This window comes from Schistocerca cancellata, chromosome 3 (genome assembly GCF_023864275.1).
Source record: "Schistocerca cancellata isolate TAMUIC-IGC-003103 chromosome 3, iqSchCanc2.1, whole genome shotgun sequence".
Lineage (NCBI taxonomy): Eukaryota > Metazoa > Arthropoda > Insecta > Orthoptera > Acrididae > Schistocerca > Schistocerca cancellata.
In genome coordinates, this window is record NC_064628.1 from 690,901,055 (window position 1) to 690,928,317 (window position 27,263).

The 27,263-nt window shown below is 40.9% G+C and overlaps 1 protein-coding gene across 1 annotated transcript in view; it reads left to right on the forward strand.

Moving 5' to 3' along the window:
* The window catches only part of LOC126176513 (uncharacterized), a 274,041-nt gene that overhangs the window by 183,911 nt on the left and 62,867 nt on the right, over positions 1-27,263 (forward strand). Inside the window, exon 4 of the mRNA XM_049923670.1 lies at positions 23,677-23,826. Coding sequence (XP_049779627.1) covers positions 23,677-23,826 — 150 coding nt within the window. The remainder of the gene's footprint in view (positions 1-23,676; positions 23,827-27,263) is intronic.

The following is a 27,263-nucleotide window of genomic DNA, read 5'->3' on the forward strand; positions in this document are numbered from 1 at the left end:
GTGGGATCTTGTCCATAGTCCATGTGATTCCGTGGACGAATTTCTAGAATTTGTAGAAAAATTAGAGAGGGCTTTGAAGTTCAGTCCTCAGAGCAAACCAAGTGGTAGCTATCAAAATGAGAATCCAAATAGTCATCACCAAAATAATAATAGTGAGAGAAATCAAAGGAATTCTCAGGGAGAGAGTAGCTGGAATGAGCAGAATGATTGGAGAACGAACAGGAGTGATAACTTCCATGAACGGGACCCAAGAAAAGAACGCAGATTTGACAGGGGAAATTCGAGCGAAGTGCAATCGCATAACAACCAGTCGGGAAACTGATGTTCGCTTCATCTCAGGTCCAGGGATGGTGATTTAAACAGGCGATGAAAAGGACTGGAGATAATGCTAATGGTAGAAATGTAGATAGGTTTGGAGAAAGGCAACAAATATGTAATATGGGGTATATTAAAGAGGAAGGCTATATAGGTGTATCTTCCAATAAAAGCAGCCACGAATGGCGGAAGCATAGATTTGTGAGAGATTTAAGTAAAAGTAATGGGATTAAATTTGCGGGGAATGATGTAAGTTATGAATGTGTAATGACTGAGTGTGTGAATGGTGTTGAATGGAAAGATTCAGTGGTTCAAAAAGAAGTTAAAGAGGAGATGAATTTTGTGAAAGCAAATTGTGTGGACAGTTCTGAAGAGGTATTAGCAAATAGTAGCAATTGCAGGAAGGTGTTGCAGTAGCAAGTATTTGTGAGTTGGTGAAAAGCGTCAATGTTAGTAAAGGCAGCATCAATGTTACTAAGGGAGGCTTAGCATTGGTCTCACCAGCAGTTGAAGTTGAAAATGTTGCGGCAGAGGTAGATGATTTCTGTTCCAAGGAACAGAGTAATGGTAAAGCTACTGGTATTGATACTTTAGTGGAAGAAATTTATGCATTTCTAGTCACAAATGAAAGTTAATTGAAACTTATTAATTAATGTGTGGATGTAAGACGTTTGTCAGAGTATGAATGTGAGAATGTATGTAAAGTAGGATCGGGGGTTAATGTGGATGAAAAGTGTGTATAAATGGCAGTGTGTGCTGATTTTTGTCCAATCACAATGGAATGTAGCAAGTCTGAAAGTCCCAAAATTGTATGACAATGTAGCAGCAATTTATGTAATGTAGCGGCGGTGGATAGAGTTGTGTATGATTCACATAAAGTTAATTTGTCGATGGAGGAAAGCGAGGTTTCTGATGTGAATTTAAATGGTGTATCAGCAGATAAGGTTGCTGAGATGAATATTTATGGTGATGATGGCTTAGGCATCGATGTATTATTTCAGGAAGATAAAGTGTTTAACAGTGAATTAATGCGTAATTTTGTTGAAGCTGCAAGTGTTGATATTTTGAAGGAGAAAAACAGTAAAGTTGTGCATGCTGTGGGTAGTGAATTGGCGAAAGGTGTGGAAGAACCAAGAGAAAATTTAGAGAGGGCTGGAGTAAATAATGTGGATGGGGGTAGTTTGTGTAATGAAGTTCGTACATATTGGTATATGAAGGAAGAGTGTGATTTTAGTGTGACTGATCGGCATTGCTATGGTAGAATGTTACGGTCATTACTACTGTATATGTGGAAATGAGAGAAGTTTAAAATTGCTAGAGGTTTAGATAAGGGAAGGAATGAATCTGGGGCGAAGGAAATACAGGGCGTTTCAAAAAGAAAGAGCAGATTTCAAACATTTATTTCTCAAAAACTACAAATGATAGAAACACAATTCCAACGGTCCTTCACTCAATATGAGTACCAAATGTTACACAACAAATATCAAAACTGTACCTCAATATGAGCACCATTTGTTACACGACAAATATCAAACCGGTATCTCATTTCTTGCCACACACGACGCAACTGGTCTTTAGTTACCGAATTCACGGCCGCAACAATTCGATGTCGTACCTCTTGAAGAGTAGCGGGCATAGGTGGGACATAAACACAGTCCTTTATGTACCCCCACAAATAAAAATCGCAGGGAGTAAGGTCTGGTGACCTGGGAGGCCACAGACGATGACATTGATCTTGTGCTCCTGCTCTTCCAATCCACCGTCCTGGAATGGTGTTATTTAGGTACCGTCGTACAGGTTCAGAGAAGTGTGGTGGGGCGCCATCTTGCATGAAGATGAAGTGATTTGAATCTTCCTGAAGTTGAGGAAATAGCCAGTTTTCTAACATGTCCAGGTAAATGGTTCCTGTGATAGTTTTCTCCATGAAAAAGAAAGGTCCATAAACTTTGTTTACCGAAATTGCACAAAAGACGTTAACCTTTGGTGAGTCTCTTTCATGTTGAATAACGTCCCTCGGAGTTTCACTCGCCCAAATTCGTACGTTATGCCGATTAACTTTACCAGAAATGTGAAACGTTGATTCATCTGAAAAAATTAATCGTTCGGCAAAATTGTCCTCTTCCATGTCCTGTAGAATTGCAGTTGAAAATTCGAACCTTTTGTTGTGGTCGTCAGGACGCAATGCTTGCAATAACTGCAGTTTGTACGGCTTCATGTGCAGACGGTTACTCAGAACGCGCCATACCGTTGTTTTAGACATGTTTAGTTCGTGACTTGCCCGTGTCGTGGATTTTCTAGGGCTCCTTTCGTAAGCTGCACGGACACGCTCGACATTTTCATCCGATGTGCGTGGACGACCCGTGCTTTTTCGCTTGCAGATGCAACCATCTTCTACGAATCTGTGATGCCACTCATAAATTTGCTTATGACGAGGCGGCTGTTTGTTGAATTGACGGCGGAATGCACGTTGCACACCAACAATGGACTCTAACTTTGCAAATTGCAGCACACAAAATGATCGTTCCTGTGGTGTCGTCGCCATTTTCCTACAAACAAACGCCAGCGCCACTGCAGATTTGCATGGAACTTCTGCGCGGACCATTGAAAAACTTTGAACCTTTCTCTGACAAGAAACGTTTGAATTGTGTTTCTATCATTTGTAGTTTTTGAGAAATAAATGTTTGAAATCTGCTCTTTCTTTTTGAAACGCCCTGTATTTAATGAATTATTTTGGGATGAACATGAGATTGAGTGATGGATAGAACAGAATATGTGTATGCTAGAATTGGAAGACAAGGGACAAGAAGTAGTCAATTATTGAAATTAAAGTTGGCAAAGAAATGGTTGATGCACTTCTAGATTCAGGTAGTAAATGTGTCAGTGGTGTCAGAATGTTTTATGAACATGATCAAAAATAGGGAACTAGTAATCTTCCCAGTCACTAGCGTTCAGATTAAAACTGCAGTTGGTGGTATGAGTAAACCAATAAGACAACAAATACTTTTAGAATTTAAATGTAGAAAAAATAAATTTGAGTTAGAATGTTTTGTAGTGAGTGATCTAGTAAAGGAGGTAATTTTAGGAACTGACTTCCTGTGCAAATACAATACTTCGCTTAATTGTGTAGGAAATGCCTAGAATTTGGATTTCAGAATGAAAAAGGGCAAGTAAAATTTAAAAAACTTTTAACAGGTGAAAATCACATTGTTCATGCCATAGTTACTGAGGGTTGGAGTGAGGAAGTCAATATGCATAATAGAATTACGGAAGTGACTGATGCAGTCAAGGGTATATCAGAAGGGGAAAAGAAAGAGTTGTGTGGGTTGTTGTACCAGTATGAGGACATATTTCGGATTGACCTGGTAAAGTTACCGATTTCGAGTACTCTATAAAATTGAAACCTCATGAACCACGAAAGTGCAAACCATATGTAATACCTATAGCTGATCGAGATGCCGTCAGAATTTGATTAAAACAAATGGGTTGAAGTATAGTTGAACAATGTAGGAGCAATTATTGCAATCCTATCGTTATTGTTAAAAAATGTGATAATTTCCAATATGGAGGAACTGCTGCAGAATTTCAATAATATCAATTTAATGTCCAGTGTTGATCTGACCTCGGGATTTTGGCAGATCCCGTTGGCAGAGGAAAGCAGACGGTACACTTCTTTCCTTTTTGAAGGGTGAAGCTGCCGGTTTAGGGTAGTACCATTCGGACCTACAATTTCTGTGTGGTGGTTTTTGTAAGAGCGTCGAGTCATGTCCTGGAGGAGAGTCTAATGAGCAAACTCGTGATATATGTAGATGATTTATTGATCACTACAGAAACGTGGAATGAGCATTGTCAAGTTTTGGAGGAGGTACTCATGTCTCTGAGATGAGGTGGAATGACTTTAAAAGCTCGCAAAATGTTAGTTTGTACGAGCAGAAATTCAATTCCTGAGGCATATCCTTACTTCAGAAGGAATTTTACCTAGTTCTGAAAAATTGAAGTCCATTGCTGAATGTGATAGACCCAAAAGTAGGAAACAACTGAAGGCTTGTGCGGTTTCTACAGAAAATTCTTGGGGGAGGGAGGAATGAACATTCCAAATTTAGGCAAATTGTTGAAGAAAAATGCAACTTGGAGGTGGACCGAGGAATGTGAAACAGAATTCCAGGGTATAAAGGATAAATTGTGCAATATTAAGATGTTGTACTATCCAGATTTGAATCTCCCTTTCTGTTTAGCGTCGAGCAGTTCAAACTATGGAATAGGTTGTGAGCTATTTTAGGAAAAGCTAGTCGATGGAAAAATCGAACACCGTAGTGTTGCATTCTCCAGCCGCATGCTGAATAAGCATGAACAGGGATACAGCATATCTTAGAAGGAGATGCTCGTGATCATGCACAGATTTAAGAAATTCCACTTGTATTTAGAGGGCAGAAAAGTGACACTGTTGATGGACCATGAGGCGCTAAGTTTTCTGCGGGACTGCAGGATACTGACTGACCACTTAACGCGTTGGACAATGTTCATACAGCAATTCGAATATGAAATCACTACATCAAGGGTACAGAAAATTGTGTTGCTGATGCTCTGTCCAGATTACCAGTGGGGGCAGAAGACGATGGAAGGGAGGAGCCGAACGAATTTAAGCTACTGTATATGAAGGGGGTAGTGGGAAAGAAAGAAATTCGTGTGGTGTGCAAAGAAAGGCGGTGAGCACAAAATGATGATCCTGAACTGAAACGCATTAAAGTGAATTTCGACAGAAAGAGATATGAGAAAGTACCCAAATATTTTAAGATACACAAGGGAGTGTTATTCCAGCAGAAAGATGAAGAGACAGACAAATGGAGACTGTGTTGTCCCAATAGGTATGTGGAACAGTTAATAGACTACATCCATTTAAGTATCGGACAATAAGAGGCCAAAAAGTTCACTAAAATCGTTGAGGAATATGCCGACGTAAATAACCTGGCCAGATGAGTCTGCGCCCAGCTGGCAGCATGCGACCATTGCCAATGGGTCAAATACTGCACAACCATGCAACAGAGGGAAATGCAAAGCATTACTAAAGTGGGCGAGTTACGGGCTGCAGACAATTTTGGCCCACTACCCACAGGACGCGGTGGCATGAAGTACATCTTTGTTGTGGTGGTTGTATTCTCTAAGTTCATTAAACTGTATCCGATACAGAAAGGGAATACTAAAACTCTGATCGCCAAACTGGAGAAGGATTTCTTCAAGAATATTGTAAAACCAGTTAGGCTGTTGTCTGACAATGGATCACAGTTTACTTCGAATGATTGGAACATGTTCATAATGACTAGGGTGTGCAACATATCCGTCTACCACCCAAGAATCTGCTCCTTTAGGGCAAAGTCAGTGAACAGGGTGGTCATCTGTGGACAACTTATGAAGGTAGGTGGCCCATGCAGATTTTCTCATTCCTGTAACATCATTCAGAGGTGCAGTTCGTCTAATGGCCAGTCCATAATAACTCTGAAGAAGGTCCATTTCAGTTTCTGTCAATCTGCCTTGGCCAGACAGAGATGTTCCATCACATAGCAACTTTCCTTTCATTTCTCTTCATAGCTTCCTCAATCTAGCACCCATTCTCTTTTGCACATGTCCACAACACTCCAGTTTTATTACCAAGGTATCACCATAAACATTGAACTCATTAATTTTAGCTTTACAGTCCCCATTGCCTAGTTACTTCGTAAATCTAACATTATAAACAAGCACCGACCTCTGAATTTTTTTTTCATTTGAAATCCTGTAATGTTTATGTCAATGTAATCAGGAAAGACTATAGAATTTAACAGTCATAAAAAATTCGATTTTTCCACCATTTATAAGTACCCTATATCCTTAAGGCGAGGTTTCAAAAGGGGCACAGAACGTTTCTTACCTGTGGAACTGTCAAAATATTCACCATGTCTCAGAATGAGCACCACAGTGAAATGGAGCTTGAAGACCTAGAAATAGCGAGAAAAACTTTTATCGGCTACATATGATAACGCCCAGGGGAAATGATGCCACGAAGTAAACTTGGGATTAGTGTCGGTTACTTTGAGAACAAATATACGAAGGTTGACTGAAAGGTAATGCCTCCACCTTCGTAACTTGGCAGAATTGGAATGCGGCAGGTATTTGCTTGCTCCATAGCCTCTTCTCTACAGCTCCAGCTGGTGGGAAGCCTTAACATCGGTTTTGTTGTTACAGTGTTAAGTATGGAACCCTGCGCAGACGCTCGGTCACTGTGACTTAAGCAACATGCAGTCATTAAATTCTTGACAGCAGAAGGTGTTACCCCAAAGAAGATTCATCAGAGAATGAAAGCAGCTTATGGTGGTTCTGTTGATGTGAGTACTGTGCATCTTCTTTCTCATAACATGAGAGGAGTTCCTGGCAAATTTCAAGTCTGTGCACTTTCATTTCAGGAGTCAGCATCTGGGGTACCCATCGTGCACAGATCTTCCAATAGCCAACCAAATCAGTAATGTGAACCTACACATTCTAGTGAAATGCCAATTTTGCATCCAGTTTCTCTCTGAGTGATATGACAATCATTCTGAATGAATCCATCAACATTTTGCTTGTGAAACTCAGTGGTTGCTATCACAGGACGTCCAACTCTTTTCTTGTCACACAGGTCAGGTGTTCCCGCCTCAACATCTTTAAATTTACTTTCCCAATGACGCACAGCACTCACATCAATGCAATCACCATAAACTGCTTTCATTCTCTGATGAATCTCCTTTGGGGTGACATCTTCTGTTGTGAAGAATTCAATGACTGCATGTTGCTTAAATCACACTGACCGACTGTCTGCACTGGGTTCAATAGTTAACTCTGTAACAACACAGCCATTCAATAATAAGGCTTCTTGCAAACTGGACCTGTAGAGAAGAGGCTACAGAACAAGCCAGTACCTGCCACATATGAATGCTGCCATCTGTTGAAGAGTTATTAAGGTGGAGACAGTACTTTTCAGTCAGCCCTCGTATTAACACTAACTCAGTAAAATCACAGTCACCAGTGATTCAGTACTGTATACAGCTAACTTGCTCTGCTATAGAAAGGCTTCAGGTCAACCAAAATCACATTGTTATGGAGCATGTAGACTTCATGCTAACTTAAACACACAATAAGTTGCTCATTCTCTCTATATTAAAGCACACCTACTCTGAAACGATCTGAACCATAAAGACGTTGAGCTTACCTTTGAATTATGTGTAAGCCGGAAATTTTCACGGTGTTTTGCAGTCAGCTATCCATTTCTGTTGGAGTTCTGTACTTCTTGGAAAATAAAACACTGCCGCTCGCAGCCCATTTTCATAATTTCCTCTGCAACGTGGCACACAACACTTGTACACCATTTCGAATGATGACATCAAAACCTCAGAATTGAAAACAGACATATTTCTGTAAATCAAGTCTCACGATGAAACAGTTTATTTTGAAATCAACATAAATGGTTACCAAAGCTTTGTTTACTGGGTACGTTAGCTAAAATAAAGACTATCGGTATATTCCAAATTGCTTATACAGATAAATCCACAGAAATTAACCACATTATTATTCACCTCAGATTTTTCGCCCCATTTTTCTTGCACTACGTCATATTTTACATGAAATGAACAACGCGCTTAATCGGTGGGTTTAGTTGCATTGTTGATACAGCCACTAAGTCCATCTTTGGCCACCACTGGCGCTAGTTGTGACGCTATCTCCAGAAAGTTTCCCTATTCATCAGAACATATGCGTACTGCTACATGATGGCCCGCCCTTCAAAAATTGCTGACATGAAGTGCTATATATTTAAAATCCAGGAACCTCTGGAGCTACAACTAATGTGGCACATGTTGTAGAAAATTTTACTGAATATGAAGCATGCCCACGAAAAAGAATTAAGTTTCAGAGTCACATATATCAGCTGTACAAATGGAAATTGAGCAAGTAATGGATGCAACTGCAAAAACTTCAGTAGCTTGAGATATTTTTCTGCAGAACTAGATAAAACTACATTAAGTTTGCTACGGCCAGTGCTGATGTCTAATGGTGTGTCATGCAGCTAACGCACCGTTGCAAGCTGTTTCCACAAAATGGCAGCCCAGTAGCCAGCCTTATGCTTGTACGCGATCGATATTCGATGTGAAGTTTTCGACGTAGAGCGCATCGTCAGGTCCCAGACTCTCAGAACTCTGACAGTTTCATAATTGGCAAACTGTGCCATGCCCCCACTACTGCCAGGATTCCATGCAACACTGCGGCTAGTGCCACAGCTCTGGAGGCTGCGTGGTTGTGTGGTCGGCCCCTCCGTCGCTTAGGTTTTCGACATTCATTCATTCGAGGGTTGGATTCCCTCAGTTCCAAGTCGAGCAATTACACTGCCTGGGCTACACTCAGGGTGTATCGTCGATTGGAAGGGTACCAGCCAGTGCTATCGTCTTTCCGTTCATCTGCCTGCCGTCACTGCCGCCCGCCCCCCTGTCCTCGCCGCCCGGAGTTTGCCGCCGCCTGGTTGCCGCCTCCCGGTGTTCGCTGCTGCTGTCATGCCTGGTCACCACCTCCCACTGCTCGCTGCTGCCGCCACCTCCCGGAGCCTGCAGCCTGGTCGCCGCCACCCGGTGCTCACTGCCGCCGCCACCTGGTCGCCTTGTAGCCGTTTCCTGGTGCTCGCTGTTGCTGCTGCCACTGCTGCCACCGCTGTCTCCACCAGCCTGCAGCTGACACCCGTCCTCCCCTGCCGCAGCAGCAGGGCGGGGCCCCGGCCCCCCTCCCCGCTGTTGCAGCCCAGCAGCAGCCTTCCTCCATGGGCTCCTCCTGGACATTGTCATCATCTGTGTCTTCGTGTTAGCCTTCGTCTTTGTCTTTTGTCATGTCAGTCTCTTCTACCATGTCCAATGCCACAATCTCTGTGGTCTACACTTCTCCCTCTGCTTCAGCTAACACCTTTACATGGTGTGCACAGGCTAATCCTCCCGTGTCCATCCCTAACCTCATGTCAATCCCTACTCCCACACCGTTCACTCTCCCTTCCACCCCTACAGCCACACCTTCTCCCTCTATACAGACTGATCCCTTCCCCCCCCCCCCCCCCTTCCCCCTTCCCCTGCCACTCTGTGGGTTGTGGCACATAGGGCCACAGTAAATGCTGCAGCTTCTCTGACACCGACACCGCTGCCGCCACAACCACCAGCTACGGCAATGGGGCCTTCCACCTCCCGCCACCTACCTGTAACTCCCACTCCCAATCCGCTTCCCATCCTACTCCTAAGAAACGCCCCAACACCATCCTCACCCAGTCAACCAGCTCCAGAAAACCCCCACCTCCCACCTCCCTCACCCCCAGCTGAAGATCTAATGGATCTCACTCCTCCCCCTCCAGATTCCTCTACCACTTCTTCTCCACCTACTCATACCCACATCTTCTCCCACCCCGACACCCACCTCCTGGAAGCACGCAATCTCACTCTCCTATTCCGTAAGTACTATTCTACTGTCCCCATCTCCCTCCTTGTCCCGTGCCGTGGCTCTTTCATCAAATCCACCAGCCCTACCCTCCACATTGATATCCTTGCCCGTATCCCAATTATCCACTTTGGTCCCAAAGCCTCCCACCTGTCTGACATCCTTTCTGGCCCTGACAATCCCCGGTTTGATTACTCCCTCTTCCCTGACATCCAGGACCGCACTGACACTTCTCTCCCCCCAATGGCTCCTAGCTTCGAGTACTTGGGGGCCACACCACCGTCCGATCTCAACACCCCCATCATCACACAAGACACTGTCACCACATTACGCACCAAATGCAACACGGCTCCCGGTCATGATCGTATTACATACCGCCACCTCAAAGAAGCCCCCCTCTCCTTCCTTACAGTCCTAGTCATCCTCTATAATGTTGTCCTCCCGACCGGCTTCTACCCCGGCCTGTGGAAGACTTGCCGGTTCCTTATGTTTCCCAAACCTGCCAAACCCCCTTCTGACACACCCTCCTATTGCCCTATCAGTCTCACGTCAGTCTTCAGCAAGGTCCTAAAGTCCATCCTTACCCACCGCATTCACCACCACCTCCACCAACACTGCCTCCTTCCCTTGACCCAATTTGGCTTCCGACCTTCCTTCTCTGTCGATGATCTCCTCCTCCACCTGACACACCTCCTTTCCACTCACCTCAATTCCCATCGCTCTATCATCTTTGTGTCCCTTTACCTTGAACATGCCTACGACCATGTATGGCATCCCGGCCTCCTCTTCAAACTCCAGACTTATGCCCTCCCCGTCAACTATGTTCGCCTGATAGCCTCCTTCCTCTCTCACTGCTGCTCCTATTTTACCATCCACAACTCCAACTCTTACACCTTCTACCCCTCCGCAGGTGTGCCCCAAGGCTCCATCCTTTCCCCTCTCCTCTACCTCTTATAGACGGCGGACATGCCACAGTCCCCACCACCCGTCCATCTCCTGCAATATGCCGATGACACCGCCTTCCTTGCTCTTGCCCCCTCTCTCCAATGTTCCCAGTGCCTCCTCCAGTGCCACCTCGACCTGTTCACCGCATGGTGCAACCAATGGCTTCTTAAGATCAATCCCTCCAACAGTGTCGCCAGCATCATTCGTTTGTGTTCCCACTGGTGTTTCTTTGTTTATCGTGTCGACTCACTGTGTTCATTTTTCGCATGTGTGTGTGGCTCTTGTCTATGTTGTTTTTAAATCTACATTTTATACTCATCTAATTTTTTTCCCCCAATCACTTTATACTATTCTCTGTTATGTGTTCTTTTCTCATTTGACTATGTTGTGTCTGTAACTCTCTTGGCTGAAGAGTGGCGTATTGTGCCGCTGCCAGTCTGCCCCATTTTGGGTAGTGAAATAACAATAAAGGAAAAAAAATTCCGATTCTTCATCTGCAACCAACCCACCACCCTGACTCACAGTGAAATATTTAGGACTTACTGGAGATGAAGAAGCTTGCGCGGCAGTGAGTAGCATGGAGGGCTGCATCAAACCAGTCTCTGGTATGAAGACCACAACAACAACTGCCCTACCTGAATTAATGAGAACAAATTTCAAAAAGGATTATGAAATTGCAGCTATAAAAATGATTCATTTCAACCTGATTATTGCTACAGTTGCTGATTACCATCTGGAAATTTTAAACTATTCTTAAACAAAATGCAGTCATTACTAAATAATGTAAATAAAATTTATTGTGAGTTGATAATCTGCGGCAACTTCAGTATTGATTTCCTCACAAATAGTAAAAACCGAGAGCCACTTTTGAACCTTGCAACATCCTATAATTTAATGGCTGAAGTAAAAGCTGCTACACGAGTAACAGAAACTAGTGAAACTGTTTTAGTTCAATTTCTAGTCAAGAAAAGTTTACGCAACACTTCACAAAAAGATTTCAGTGCAGGATTTAGCTACCGTCTTGCTCAAATATTAAACTTAAAAATGAAATGCACTGTTATTACATGTTTGTTAGAACCACAAGTAGAAGGTATAATCAGGATAATGTAAACCACTTCAACAGCTTAATACAAAAGAAAAATTGTCACAGGTTTACAAAATTAATGATATCAATGAAAAATTCTGCACTTTCATTGATACATTAATCCATTTCTTTCAAATTGTCTTCCCACTGAAAATTGTAACTATAAGGGGGAATTCTAGGACAAACAGTTCGATCACAATAGGAATAAGGGTTTCATGCCAGAAGAAAAGACAACTGCTGCCACTGCTGCCACCGCTGTCTCCACCAGCCTGCAGCTGACACCCGTCCTCCCCTGCCGCAGCAGCAGGGCGGGGCCCCGGCCCCCCTCCCCGCTGTTGCAGCCCAGCAGCAGCCTTCCTCCATGGGCTCCTCCTGGACATTGTCATCATCTGTGTCTTCGTGTTAGCCTTCGTCTTTGTCTTTTGTCATGTCAGTCTCTTCTACCATGTCCAATGCCACAATCTCTGTGGTCTACACTTCTCCCTCTGCTTCAGCTAACACCTTTACATGGTGTGCACAGGCTAATCCTCCCGTGTCCATCCCTAACCTCATGTCAATCCCTACTCCCACACCGTTCACTCTCCCTTCCACCCCTACAGCCACACCTTCTCCCTCTATACAGACTGATCCCTTCCCCCCCCCCTTCCCCCTTCCCCTGCCACTCTGTGGGTTATGGCACATAGGGCCACAGTAAATGCTGCAGCTTCTCTGACACCGACACCGCTGCCGCCACAACCACCAGCTACGGCAATGGGGCCTTCCACCTCCCGCCACCTACCTGTAACTCCCACTCCCAATCCGCTTCCCATCCTACTCCTAAGAAACGCCCCAACACCATCCTCACCCAGTCAACCAGCTCCAGAAAACCCCCACCTCCCACCTCCCTCACCCCCAGCTGAAGATCTAATGGATCTCACTCCTCCCCCTCCAGATTCCTCTACCACTTCTTCTCCACCTACTCATACCCACATCTTCTCCCACCCCGACACCCACCTCCTGGAAGCACGCAATCTCACTCTCCTATTCCGTAAGTACTATTCTACTGTCCCCATCTCCCTCCTTGTCCCGTGCCGTGGCTCTTTCATCAAATCCACCAGCCCTACCCTCCACATTGATATCCTTGCCCGTATCCCAATTATCCACTTTGGTCCCAAAGCCTCCCACCTGTCTGACATCCTTTCTGGCCCTGACAATCCCCGGTTTGATTACTCCCTCTTCCCTGACATCCAGGACCGCACTGACACTTCTCTCCCCCCAATGGCTCCTAGCTTCGAGTACTTGGGGGCCACACCACCGTCCGATCTCAACACCCCCATCATCACACAAGACACTGTCACCACATTACGCACCAAATGCAACACGGCTCCCGGTCATGATCGTATTACATACCGCCACCTCAAAGAAGCCCCCCTCTCCTTCCTTACAGTCCTAGTCATCCTCTATAATGTTGTCCTCCCGACCGGCTTCTACCCCGGCCTGTGGAAGACTTGCCGGTTCCTTATGTTTCCCAAACCTGCCAAACCCCCTTCTGACACACCCTCCTATTGCCCTATCAGTCTCACGTCAGTCTTCAGCAAGGTCCTAAAGTCCATCCTTACCCACCGCATTCACCACCACCTCCACCAACACTGCCTCCTTCCCTTGACCCAATTTGGCTTCCGACCTTCCTTCTCTGTCGATGATCTCCTCCTCCACCTGACACACCTCCTTTCCACTCACCTCAATTCCCATCGCTCTATCATCTTTGTGTCCCTTTACCTTGAACATGCCTACGACCATGTATGGCATCCCGGCCTCCTCTTCAAACTCCAGACTTATGCCCTCCCCGTCAACTATGTTCGCCTGATAGCCTCCTTCCTCTCTCACTGCTGCTCCTATTTTACCATCCACAACTCCAACTCTTACACCTTCTACCCCTCCGCAGGTGTGCCCCAAGGCTCCATCCTTTCCCCTCTCCTCTACCTCTTATAGACGGCGGACATGCCACAGTCCCCACCACCCGTCCATCTCCTGCAATATGCCGATGACACCGCCTTCCTTGCTCTTGCCCCCTCTCTCCAATGTTCCCAGTGCCTCCTCCAGTGCCACCTCGACCTGTTCACCGCATGGTGCAACCAATGGCTTCTTAAGATCAATCCCTCCAACAGTGTCGCCAGCATCATTCGTTTGTGTTCCCACTGGTGTTTCTTTGTTTATCGTGTCGACTCACTGTGTTCATTTTTCGCATGTGTGTGTGGCTCTTGTCTATGTTGTTTTTAAATCTACATTTTATACTCATCTAATTTTTTTCCCCCAATCACTTTATACTATTCTCTGTTATGTGTTCTTTTCTCATTTGACTATGTTGTGTCTGTAACTCTCTTGGCTGAAGAGTGGCGTATTGTGCCGCTGCCAGTCTGCCCCATTTTGGGTAGTGAAATAACAATAAAGGAAAAAAAATTCCGATTCTTCATCTGCAACCAACCCACCACCCTGACTCACAGTGAAATATTTAGGACTTACTGGAGATGAAGAAGCTTGCGCGGCAGTGAGTAGCATGGAGGGCTGCATCAAACCAGTCTCTGGTATGAAGACCACAACAACAACTGCCCTACCTGAATTAATGAGAACAAATTTCAAAAAGGATTATGAAATTGCAGCTATAAAAATGATTCATTTCAACCTGATTATTGCTACAGTTGCTGATTACCATCTGGAAATTTTAAACTATTCTTAAACAAAATGCAGTCATTACTAAATAATGTAAATAAAATTTATTGTGAGTTGATAATCTGCGGCAACTTCAGTATTGATTTCCTCACAAATAGTAAAAACCGAGAGCCACTTTTGAACCTTGCAACATCCTATAATTTAATGGCTGAAGTAAAAGCTGCTACACGAGTAACAGAAACTAGTGAAACTGTTTTAGTTCAATTTCTAGTCAAGAAAAGTTTACGCAACACTTCACAAAAAGATTTCAGTGCAGGATTTAGCTACCGTCTTGCTCAAATATTAAACTTAAAAATGAAATGCACTGTTATTACATGTTTGTTAGAACCACAAGTAGAAGGTATAATCAGGATAATGTAAACCACTTCAACAGCTTAATACAAAAGAAAAATTGTCACAGGTTTACAAAATTAATGATATCAATGAAAAATTCTGCACTTTCATTGATACATTAATCCATTTCTTTCAAATTGTCTTCCCACTGAAAATTGTAACTATAAGGGGGAATTCTAGGACAAACAGTTCGATCACAATAGGAATAAGGGTTTCATGCCAGAAGAAAAGACAACTTCATGAAATGTGTAAATAAAAAAATTGCTCACATGAAGACACATATTCTATAAATAATACTCCAAACGTACTAAGAAATGTAATAAGAGCAACAAAAATAGTTAATAATGATGAATACATTTATAATTCATATAATAAAGTGAAGGCTATGTGGAGTGTCATAAAAAAAGAATCTGGTGAACACAGACCATTGTGAAAAAATATAACACTATCACAAAAATAAAATAAAAAAGTGACAAACCCCTTAAAAGTAGTCAACAGTTTAAAAAAATTTTTCACATGTTGCTGATAATACAACACAATCAGATTTACATAAGAGCACTCAAACCAGTGAATACAAAGTAAGTGCTTGTAGAGGATGATGTACATCTGTTCTTTCTCACAAGATGAAGTAGCTAATGCAATAAAAGGACTAAAAAAATTCCTACTCAGAAGACATTGATGGTGTCTCTGCACCAATCTTAAAGAAAAGTGCACCAAAGCTAACTGAAATATTTACACACTTATGTAGCTGCTCACTTCAGACCAGGACTTCATGTGATGTATTTAAAACATATAAAGTCATTATGTATATAAAAAGGTGAGAAAGATAATGTAAATAACGACAGATTAATCACAGTTTCCTCCTGCATTTCAAAATTATTAGAAAAGTAATGTTTGCCAGACTTATGAATTTTTTTAATAAAACAATATCCTGTGCAATGAACAACATAGATTCAGAAGTAAGAGAGCAACAACAACTGCTATTTATGAGTGCATAAATTCTATATTAAGCTTAATGGACAAGAAACAGGAATTAATAGGAATATTTATTGACCTTTCAAAAGCTTTTGACATAGTGGACCATCAGATTCTGCTGTCAAAGCTTGAACAATATGGTATTTGAGGTTAGGTTTGTCCGTCAACTGAATCAGATCCTTCCTGAGCAATCATAACCAGGCAGTGTGCATCAAGCACACAAATATCCACCTAAAAGCTGTATGTGAACACATATCAGACTGTAAACTAATTAAATATGGGGTACCCCAAGGATCAGTAATGGGGACACCTTCTGTTCCTGGTGTATACAAATAATCTCAACTTAAATGTGGATGCACACAAAACAGATCATATTTGCAGATGATACCAGTATTGTACTAAAGGGAGACGGCAAAGAACAATTATGGCAATCAGTAAACTCTGCCACAAAACAACATTCTGAATAAGATCATGTTTATCCCATTGGTCTTTATCAATGAAGAACTAGTTAGTAATGGTACTGAAACCAAATTCATAGGACAAGGTGCACAGCGATGTAAAATGCAATAAGCATATTGAATATCTTAACCCATTAGTGCCGGAATTAATTTTTTCGTGATTTTTTTTTTTTTTAAATTGTGTTATTATGTCTGTAAAAGGTATATTTTACACAACAGAGTTATTTCGACGAAAGTCATTACTGCCGTTAGCGAGATATTTGATGTTGTCAATTGGCAATGCTAGGCGCTTTCACTACCTAAATTTATATGGATTAGAATTTCAACTAAAATAAGTAGGTTATTGAAATTTCTTATTACATATACAAGTTTTGTGCAAATTTATTATTCAGTCTTCACCATACAATTGATACTTTGTAACACAGAACAATTAATAATCAAAAATCAAACCTTGAACTCAGCATTATTTTACATGAAATGGAATAAAACAATCAATGCACAATCCCACAGTACACTTTGAACACATTGTTCTCACAATAGATTTACAGTCCTTGTGTGCACACCTTTTCTTCTTCTTTCCTTCTGTGTGCTGGGCGAGGTGGTCAGTCTTATCAAACCTAATTGAATCTGATATGTGACTGTCGGAACATGCCCTTGATGCAGATGGTCTCCCAGCTTCTTTTGGTAAAGCTTGGTGTCTTTGCAAGTACACTGTTGCTACTTCTCTCTGGAAATGAAGCTGAGAAATAGTTTGGTTCATTACTTTATTATGCAAAATCCAACTGTTTTGAATGGCAACATCTAACATCTGTGTAAAGAGACATCAGTACCATTTCTTGCTTCTTATTGCAATGAGATACCATGCTAGATTCTGATCCATCTGATCAGTACCTCCCATATATGTATTATATTTGGCTACCAGTTTTGGTCTGGGAATCATTATATTTCGCTTTTTTAGTTGCAAGAATCTCTTGACTTGGCCAACTTCTTGTGCACCACATGAAGAAGAGATCATTGTGATAACTGAGTTGTCCAGCCACCGCACATACAATAATCCATCATTCTTCTCTATTTGGATCTGGGGTCTCAACAAACACATCACCTTCAATATCATTATTATAAAGAATCTCCAGCGCCTCAGCAAGTGAGAAACCTCTTCTAAAACAAAAAAGAGAAAATTCGTTCTTTTATTGTGTACAAGCGCCTAGCATTGCCATATGGCAACACCGACGTTCAAATGGCCTAAATGAACGTAATTTATTTCACAGCAAGCAGTAACCTCCAAAGAATATATATTTGAGTATTTAAAGCACAACCATACTAAAAAACCAAATTATATATCATAAGTTACTGTGTAAAACATACTTACTCGAACTTATACTCCATATTTCTTCGTCATTCAGCAGACGACGACTTGCAACACTGCTTACGCTGCAGAATTTAAATGTATTGTTAAAACTGTTGCATTGTAGTGATCTTTACACTCTTGCGGAACGGAATCCAGTGCTGCCAACACTCTCGCTTCGTTGATGTCATGGAATCAATGATTTTAAAAAAGTGTTACAAACATTGCCATATGGCAACGCACAGCGCTAATGGGTTATTGCAGAACTGAGCATGATATGTTACCTTCTTTGCTCACTAAAATCATGCTATAGTGAGAAAACAGTAATGAATGCATATTACACCTACTTCAATTCTTGCCTTAAATATGGGGTCACTTTCTGGGGAAACTCTAAAACGGCTAATAGCACTTCCACACTACAAAACAGGGCCATTAGAATCATGTTTGGATAAAAACCTAGAGACTCTTGCAAACCCCTATGTAAGATATCTGGTATTCTTCCATTACCATGTGCATACACTATGGAAACTCTTATATTCCTTACAATAAATGTAATAGGTAATGACAGCAGAGTGCAAAAAAACTGTGTTATACATGATTAGTTGACTGGACAAAACAAAACTTTACTTATAACAAAAGGGTACTGTCCACATGGGAGTTAACTTTATAATAAACTTCCTGGAAACTTAAAAGGTATTACTGAGGTCAAAACCTTTGGAAAATCTCTAAAGTCATGTTCGCTGCTTTTACCGTACTGAAGAATATTTAAATTTATGATGAATGTTATATAAATACTTAAGGTATAAAGTATTTTTTTGTAACTTTAAATAAGTATGCTTAGTAATCACTTTCAGAAGTGTACTTATAACTTGGCTTGTCCAATGTCATATGCAAAATGTGCTTTTATATACAACAGGGTTTATACATGCAATACAGTACAAGGTATACAATATTACATTTAACATTTCATGAAAAACAACAATTCTGCAAACAATATACATACAACATACACAATATTATATACACTAGCATGCAATATTACAATATGATTTATAATATGATACATCTTTTATGTAACTTAATGATAGAGTTGCATTTACATATTCATTTTCTTTTTGAAAGCCGCAGATCATTCATGGAGCCTCTTCCAGGCTTCTCTTTTCTTCCACAAACATCTCCTGCCATTTCAGTCCTCTTTGGTTCACATAATCCTTCACTTGGTCTCTCCATCTCATTTGTGGTGTTCTAGTTGGCCTTCTTTTAGTTTCTGCCTTTCTAGGGCTCTCTTTGGAAGTCTTTCTGGTCCCATTCTCTTAACATGGCCAAACAATTTACGCCTATTTCTCTTCATAGTGCTCTTTAGGAGCTTCATCTGCAGTGTGTTTTACATTGTTTCATTCTTTATCCTGCCTCTTCTCTTCTTACCCCGGATCCCATGCAGAAAGTGCATATCTATTGCTTGTATTCTGCTCAGATCTTTCTTTGTCCAAGTCCAACATTCTGATCCATAGGTCAAAACTGGCAGATAATATGACTTGCATCTCATGATCTTTGCATTGGCAGGTATTTTACAGTTTCTAATTATGTCCAATACTCAATAATAAAATTTCAAACAATTTTTTATTCTGTCAGAGATTTCATCCTTGATGTTTCCTTTCTCGGGTAATTTACATGCTAGATACTTGAAAGCATCTACTTCTTTACTAGTTGTTCCAGTGCAGCTTACATCCTTCATTTTTTGATTTTTCCTGCTGATTTTCATTACTTCACTTTTTGTTAAGCTTATTTACGTGCCTGCTACTTCAATTACTCGCTGCCAGGTATTTAGTTGTTCTTGCAGTTTCCACTAATTTTCTTCCCAAATCACTGTATCATCTTCATGCGCTATGATTTTCATATCATCTATTGTTCACCCTTGGAAAACTTTGCTTATGATGTTATCTATGATTATATTAAAAAGTGCTAGTGAGAGCGTACTTCCTTGCCGACCCCTCAGTCCATTACAAGCCATTCTGAGTTTTTGCTGTGTATTATAACACAATTCAGGGAATTTTTGTACATGTTTCTTATTCTCAGTTGAATTCCTTCTGACATTTCCAGCCTATTCAGACCTTCCCATGTCTCTTCCCTTCTAACAGTGTTATAAGCCTTTTTAGATCTGTGGATGTAAGCAGATGTCTTTCCCAAATTCTCATTTCCTTTCTACAACCTGTCTGGCTGTGAATATGGTATCTATAATTGATCTTCCAGGTCAAAATGCTTGTTGCTCCTGTCTTAATTGTAGTTCTATCTTGTTCCTGATTTCCTAAAAGATTATCTTTTCATAAATCTTCATGCAGTGGCAAAGTAGTGCTGTTCCACTGTAATTCTCACAGAGAGCCTTGTTGTCCTTTTTAAAGATAGGTGCAATAATTGCCTTTGTCCAATCATCAGGAATCTTTCCATATGTCCATACTATCCCCATTACTCTGTACAGCTAATGAATTCTAATGCAGCTTTCTCTACATCCAACATCTAGAGATCTCTTCTTATTTCCTCTGTGGTGGTTTTATTTCTTTTGCCTCCCTCTGCCTTACCACTTGTAATAGTTTCATCCTGTTCTTCATATAGTTTTTGGAACTTTCCATACTTTCAGAACTACTTATTCATCGCATATGGATCTTCCTTCTTTGTGGATGAATCTTGAAGTATTTTCTTTCTGCTTCCTTCTGATACCCAATGTGTGGTATAATGTCTTCTTTTCATCCTTGAAACTCTACATTTCTTTTGTGAATTTTTCCTAAGTCGTCATCTTAGCCAGTGTTATCATTTTCATTGCTTCACTGTTTAGTTGTTTCCATTTGTCTCTATTATTTTCCATTCTGTTTATGTAGCATTCTCTTCATGCATTATTCTTCTTCTTGACTGCTTCTGCAATTCTTGTGTTCCACCATGGAGTTCCTTTGTGTCTGACTTTTGTTGATGTCCTTCCACATGTTTCTTCCAGTACCTTAACTACTAGGACTTGTTGGATCTCCTCCATTCTTCCTCTGTGTATTTCCTCTCATCTTTAAGAAGCTTTGTCTCAATCTTCTCCCTGTATATCCCATGGGTTCCTCGATCTTTTAGTTTCCAGCATATGATTTTCATGTATGTTTTCCCCCAGCATGTACCTTTTTTTAATTTCATTAATGTCCCTACCAATAGATTTTTGCGCATCTTTTTCCCGTGTATGTACCTTTTTTTAAAATTTCTTTTGTGTCCCTGCCTATAGTCAGTGGTGTCCATTGAGATTACTACTTGGTAGTACTTTCACTTCTGTCAGGCATCTTCTGACTTCTTCATCTATTATTATATAGTCTGTAATGGATTTTCGTTCGAAATTCCAATTGTATCATGTAAACAAGGGAGTCTCTCTTTTCTTATATCATACATTACCAATTATCCATTTATTTCTCAGATATGTGTCTAGTAATACCTCACCTTCCTTTAATTAAAATACGCTAATGTTTTGAGGTTGTCAGTGTCCTTTTGTATGATCAGTGGGATTTTACTGTAAATTATTATTCCAGAGTGAATAACTTCTCTTTGCACTATTTTGACAGTTACTGAATCTTTGTAAAGGCTTTGCTTCTGGCTGCGATTGTCACAGTTAGTTAGGTAAAGTTTTTTTTTGCTGTTGATTACAAATATCATTGATGAGTAGATCATCATCATCATCTTCATCATCTTGGACAGTTTCCAGCCACTGGCTGGGTCTGTCGGGAACACAAGCCTCTCCATCGTGTTCTGTCTTTCCACCATTCCCCCTCTTCCACCTTCGTCCAGTTCTCTCCTCTTCTCGCCACACATTCCTTCACTCCCTTCACCCATCTATCTCTTGGTCTTCCTCTGGGCCTCTTCCCCTCCAGTTGCAGATCAAACATCCTCTTTGGAATTCTTCCCTCATCCATTCTCTTCATGTGTCCATACCACTGCAGTCTTGATTTTTCTATCCTGTCCTGTACTGGTTCCTCCTTTAGTCTTTCCCTCACATACACATTTCGCAATCTGTCTCGTCTTGTTACACCCAACCTGCTCCTCTGGAACTTCATTTCGCTAGCCTGTATTCTACTTTTGTCGCTTTTGTGCATTACCCATGTCTCACTTCCGTATGCCAATATGGGGACAAAGTAGGTTCGGTATATAATTCCCTTGGATTTCTGTGGCACCTCCTTGCTCCAAATAAGCCCCCTAATGCATTTGTAGAACTGCCCTGCTTTTCTGCACCTTTCATTTATTTCCATTGCGTTTCCCCCCTTACTTTCAATCACGCTTCCCAGGTACTTGAAGTTCTCTACCACTTGTAGTTTTTCCCCTCCACAAGTTATATCCACATTTGGCCTATTCGTCTTCCTAATTGTGACAATTATTTCACTTTTCTTTGCAGAGAAATGCATTCCATATTGTGCTGCCGTTGCCTCCCATGCATCTAACTGCTCTTGCACCTCCTTCTCGCAATTTCCCCATAACATCAGGTCATCGGCAAAAAGCACTGCTTTCATTTTATGATCTCCAATTGCATCTGACACTTGCTGTAGGATTTCATCCATAACAATAATAAACAATAAAGGCGAAAGTGCACTTCCCTGTCGCAGCCCATTTTCCAGCTTGAACCATGCAGTACGTTCCCTCCCCACTTTCACACAACTCTCACTCCCCTCATACATTTTTCTGACTTTTCGTGTTATCTCTTCATCTATCCCTTTTGCGTTCAGCACATCCCAGAGCTTGTCCCTACAGATACTGTCATACGCCTTCTCAATATCTAAAAAGGCCATGATTAAGTCCTTCCCGTACTCATAGTGCCTTTCCTGCAGTTGCCTTACCACAAATATGAGGTCCGTTGTTGATCTTCCCGGTCTGAAACCATACTGCTCCTCTTGCAGTCTACTTTCAATACTGCTTCTTATTCTCTTCTCCAGGATCTTTTCATAGATTTTTCCACAGTGGCATAGCAGGGTGATTCCTCTGTAGTTCTCACATCTCCTTTTATCCCCTTTCTTGAAGATCGGGACTATAATTCCTTTCTTCCAATCCTCAGGAATTCTGTTCTCCTTCCACACCACCCTCAGCACTCTGTATAGCCACTGGGTTCCTACTTCTCCTGCTGCTCGTATCATATCCACTGTTACTTCGTCCCAACCTGGTGCCTTGCCCCCTTTCATCCTCTTTATGGCTTCTTCCACTTCATTCCAAGTTAGATCATCAATTTCCCCACTATTATCATCGTCTGCTGCCTTAGGCTCTCCATCGCTGTTAGTTACCCGCTTGGCGGCATTCAACAGATCTTCAAAGTACTCCTTCCAAATCTTTTTGAGCTCATGCATTTCCTCCACAACTCTTCCATTATTATCCATGATCCTCAGGCACTCGCTTCTGTCGTTCCTCTTATTTCTTACCATGGTGTAAAGTACTTTTTTGTTCCCTTCACTGTCCTCTTCTAACATTCTTGTCCATTTTTCCATCCACTTCTTCTTCTCCGCCCTTACTATGGTCTGTGCCGCTTTCTTGCTTTCCTTATATTTTACCCTAGCTTCCTCTGTTCGGGTCTGGAACCATTCTCTGAAGGCTTTGTTCTTTCGAAGTACTGCCTCTTTACATATGTTGTTCCACCATGGGGTTTCCTTACTTCTCCTCTTTGTGCTAGTTCTTCCGCACACAATCTCAGCTGCCTCAACTAGGGCCCTCTTAAAATCTCCCCATTCTTCTTCCACTGTTCTCTGATCTTCCTTTGGCAGCTTCTTCCTGATCAGTGTCTGGTACTGGGTCCTCCGTTCATCCTCTTTCAGCATCCATGTCTTCAACCTTTTCTCCTGTAACTTATTAACAAATGTCTATCTGTTGTTTACTTTTTGTGATAAACACATTCCTTCATTTTTCATTGTAAATTGTGTAAATCTGAAATAAGAATTTATGTTACTTTTTATATTAAAGTACAGAAAACTAGGCAGCTGCACATTTTCAAGTTAAAATTTTGTGGTAAGAATAATAAATTAAGTAAATTTTTTTCTTTCCTTACTCAGTTTGGAACAAATTATTATGTCTGTGATGATAGCACTCTACAATATTTTAAACGGAAGCTGAAGAAGAATCTGAAGTTAACAGTGTGGAACTTTAATTCAACAACATTGGCTTATCAGCTAACTATGATTGATAGAGATCTGTTTTGCAAGGTAACTGTACAGAATTAATTTTGTCTGTTTTTCTTAGGTATGTAATGATTGATAAATATTTTAAAGAATAAAAACCTACCTTTTTGCTGGATAAATATCATTAGTAATGTAATATAGCATTCTAAGTTACCACTCACTCAACAGTTTACTAGCATTAAAATAAATTAACAAAAAATAGGTCATGAATGAAATGCACTGATATGTGTACTGATATTAAACATCCTGGCAGATTAAAACTGTGTGCCGGAGTGAGACTTGAACTCGAGACCTTTGCCTTTTGCAGGCAAGTGTTCTACCAACTTAGCTACCCATACAGGACTCACAGCTTTAATTCCACCAGTACCTCCTACGTTCCAAACTTCACAGAAGCTGTCCTGTGAAACTTGCAGAGCTAGCACTTCTGGAAGGAAGGATATTGCTCAGACATGGCTTTGCCATTTCCTGTTTTACATCCCTGAAAGTTCTCCTTCCTGATGTGATCTGCATATCATGGAAAAAAATTATTACTTTACATCTGAAATCTGCAGAGCCATTCATTTTCAAAGCTTAAAGTGGAATACACACTGCTTCTATGTGAAGCATTATATGTTCATGAAGCAATGTAGTGGGTTTGTAAGCAGCTGTGAATGACTTAGCACAGTGATTAAAGCACTGGAATTGCACTTGATGAGAGAAAAATTCAAATCTCCTCCAACCATCCAGGTTCAGCTTTTGCATGGTTCCTCCAAATCAATTAAGATGAATGCCCAAGGCCCTTTTTTTGTGCTTCATCTCTAAATGTCGTCATCAGCAAAATGTTGATCACTAATCGTACTTTTATCCGAGGGTTGGAACTTAAATAGTGGCAACTATTTAGTCACAACCTCTACAAAAGAGTTACATGTTTTCACCTGTTACTGTCCTCCAAAGTAGTCACCAGCATTGTGTAGAACCCTTATTCAGATATTTGGAAGGTGTAGTATACCATTAGCAGAGCCTGTTCAGTTGATGGTGCGAATGGAGCAGTCTACTGCCTGTCAAATCTCTGGAACAGTTCTGAAGCGGATGCCATGAAGTGGTTCCTTCATCTTTGGAATCAAATCAAAGTCACAAGGACTTAAGTTATATTACTGTTCGCTTTTGGAGCATCACCTGCGACCAGCTTTGCGAAAGCAGTGGCAACACTTTCTACGCAACCCATCCTATCTTTTGCATGACAATGCGTGGGCGCATACAGCGCAAGCTGTGGCTGCTCTGTTCGGTCCATGGGACTTGGAAGTACTGTACCATCCACCATACTTCCCAGACTTAAGTCCTTGTGACTTTGATTTGATTCCAAAGATGAAGGAACCACTTCGTGGCATTCTCTTCAGAACTGTTCCAGAGATTCGACAGGCAGTAGACCCCTCCATTCACACCATCAACAAAACAGGCTCTGCTAATGGTATACTACACCTTTCACATTGCTGGCAATGGGTTCTAAACAACACTGGTGACTACTTTGAAGGACAGTAACAGGTGCAAACATGTAACTCTTTTGTATCAGTTATGGATAAATAGTTGTCACTGTTTAAGTTCCAACACTCATATGTTAGCTTAGGCAAGATTAGTTATAGTAAAGGAAGATTTGTTGAAAGAATTAATCGTTACTGAATGATCAGTGTTTGTTGTTGGTGCCCTGAATTATTCTAACACATTCTGTGTCAGTAAGTTTGTGAATAGTAATGTTTATGTCAAAACTGTAATAAAACTACTCTTACTGAAAGTTAAAATGTTTTATTACTTCCACATTCAGTCCTTGGTTCACACTCTGTTCGCAGCATGAAAGATAATGTATGTAGTTTGTTCTCCTTTGTTTCACTACAAAGAGTAAAGTTCTATCAACCCACCCATTACTCATGGCTGTGGCTTGGCTATACCAGTATTGATGGCTGTTAGAAGATTTTTTGACAATGGAAATGGAAACAGTGTGCCTTTAAACTTTCTTTTTACTAACTGCTTTTCAGGCAGTAGGAAATTAATGGGTATTTATTTGTTTTCGAACCCCAAAAATTTATATGAGAGAATCTGTAGAAATCTGTTTTTATACATTTTAGTTATGGATTGTTATACTATGTTGTATTGCAAGTTGCTATGTAGTTTTGTGCTTACATTAGTATCTTTCTGCTTCTTCTTTGGAGAGAGCTGTAAAATAGGTTCAACCTTCTGCATTACTCATCAGTACAAATAACTTGAAATAATTTTTAATCATATGAATATAAAATTTTTCAGGTACTGTGGTGGAAATATCTGGGTTGTGGAGTTCTTGAAACTAGACACCACTTTTCTTGCACATGATGAGTTGTCTCATTCAGTGTTTAGTAATACATTGAGTTGATACAAAGAGCATCTTTAAATAGTATAAATACATTGACTTCATCTGTAAGGTCTGTTTCATGTCCAAAGGATGTAGATAATTCTGAATAATACAAATAATGAAAGCATATTCTCTACCAAAATATTATTAGTTACTGCCACTTTTAATTTGATCTCCGTAATATTATGCTGTGTGGCTTTGTAGGTGAGAATATAAGAATTAGCAGATATAGCAGAGTATGATAATAATGTATGTTTGTATACTTCAAAGAATATAAAAGATAAATTAGATTTAATATTAAAGGAGTCCACCTCCATGTTTTCAGTGGTTGGAAACTGTGCCTCTTATTTTATCTTCTCACAGTTTCATTGATGATAATGGACACTGAAGAAGTCTAAAAACTTATATAACCAAAGAAACTGTAGCAAGTGATAGTCACTGATCACCAACTGAAGGTGACATTGCGACATTAAAACTTTCTTGGTGTATAGATTGTTCCATGTAATTGTGGGAGAACTGCTGCACAACAGTTTCTGGCCATTTTAAGATGTGAGCCACTGTATTTAAGAACCTGTAAGTGTGTGGGTGGTGTACTAGTAAGTTACTGTGCACCATTACTGGAGAACATGAATTACCCAGAGGCAACATGAATAATCAAAGCATCATTCAAAAAATTGTTCATCCCATATTTCAGGTATATCTGCAGGAATAAAAACATATTTTTAAACAGTTTCAGAAGTTACAAGTTATGGAAGTTACAAGTGTTACGCATAATATATTTTGTAGTAAATTGGCGCCTGTGGGTTGTGATTACTGTAACATGTCAAATTGCATTTTTTCTTTCCTTCCAATAAGAGTGCACTTTGTCTGCATTTATTGTAAAAATTTCCACCACTTTCAAATTTCTTCATGTGGTTGTTAGTGACCAATACCAAAGGAAAAACACACTCCAAGTAATGTCAGCGAATCTCAGGTTTTTCAGTTGTCATGATAAAAATTTTGTCGTTGGGTGTTAATGGCTTCAGTGCTTAGAGAGAGCTAGTATTACTTGTAGCATTTTTCAGGTACTGTGGTGGAAATATCCGGGTTGTGGAGTTCTTGA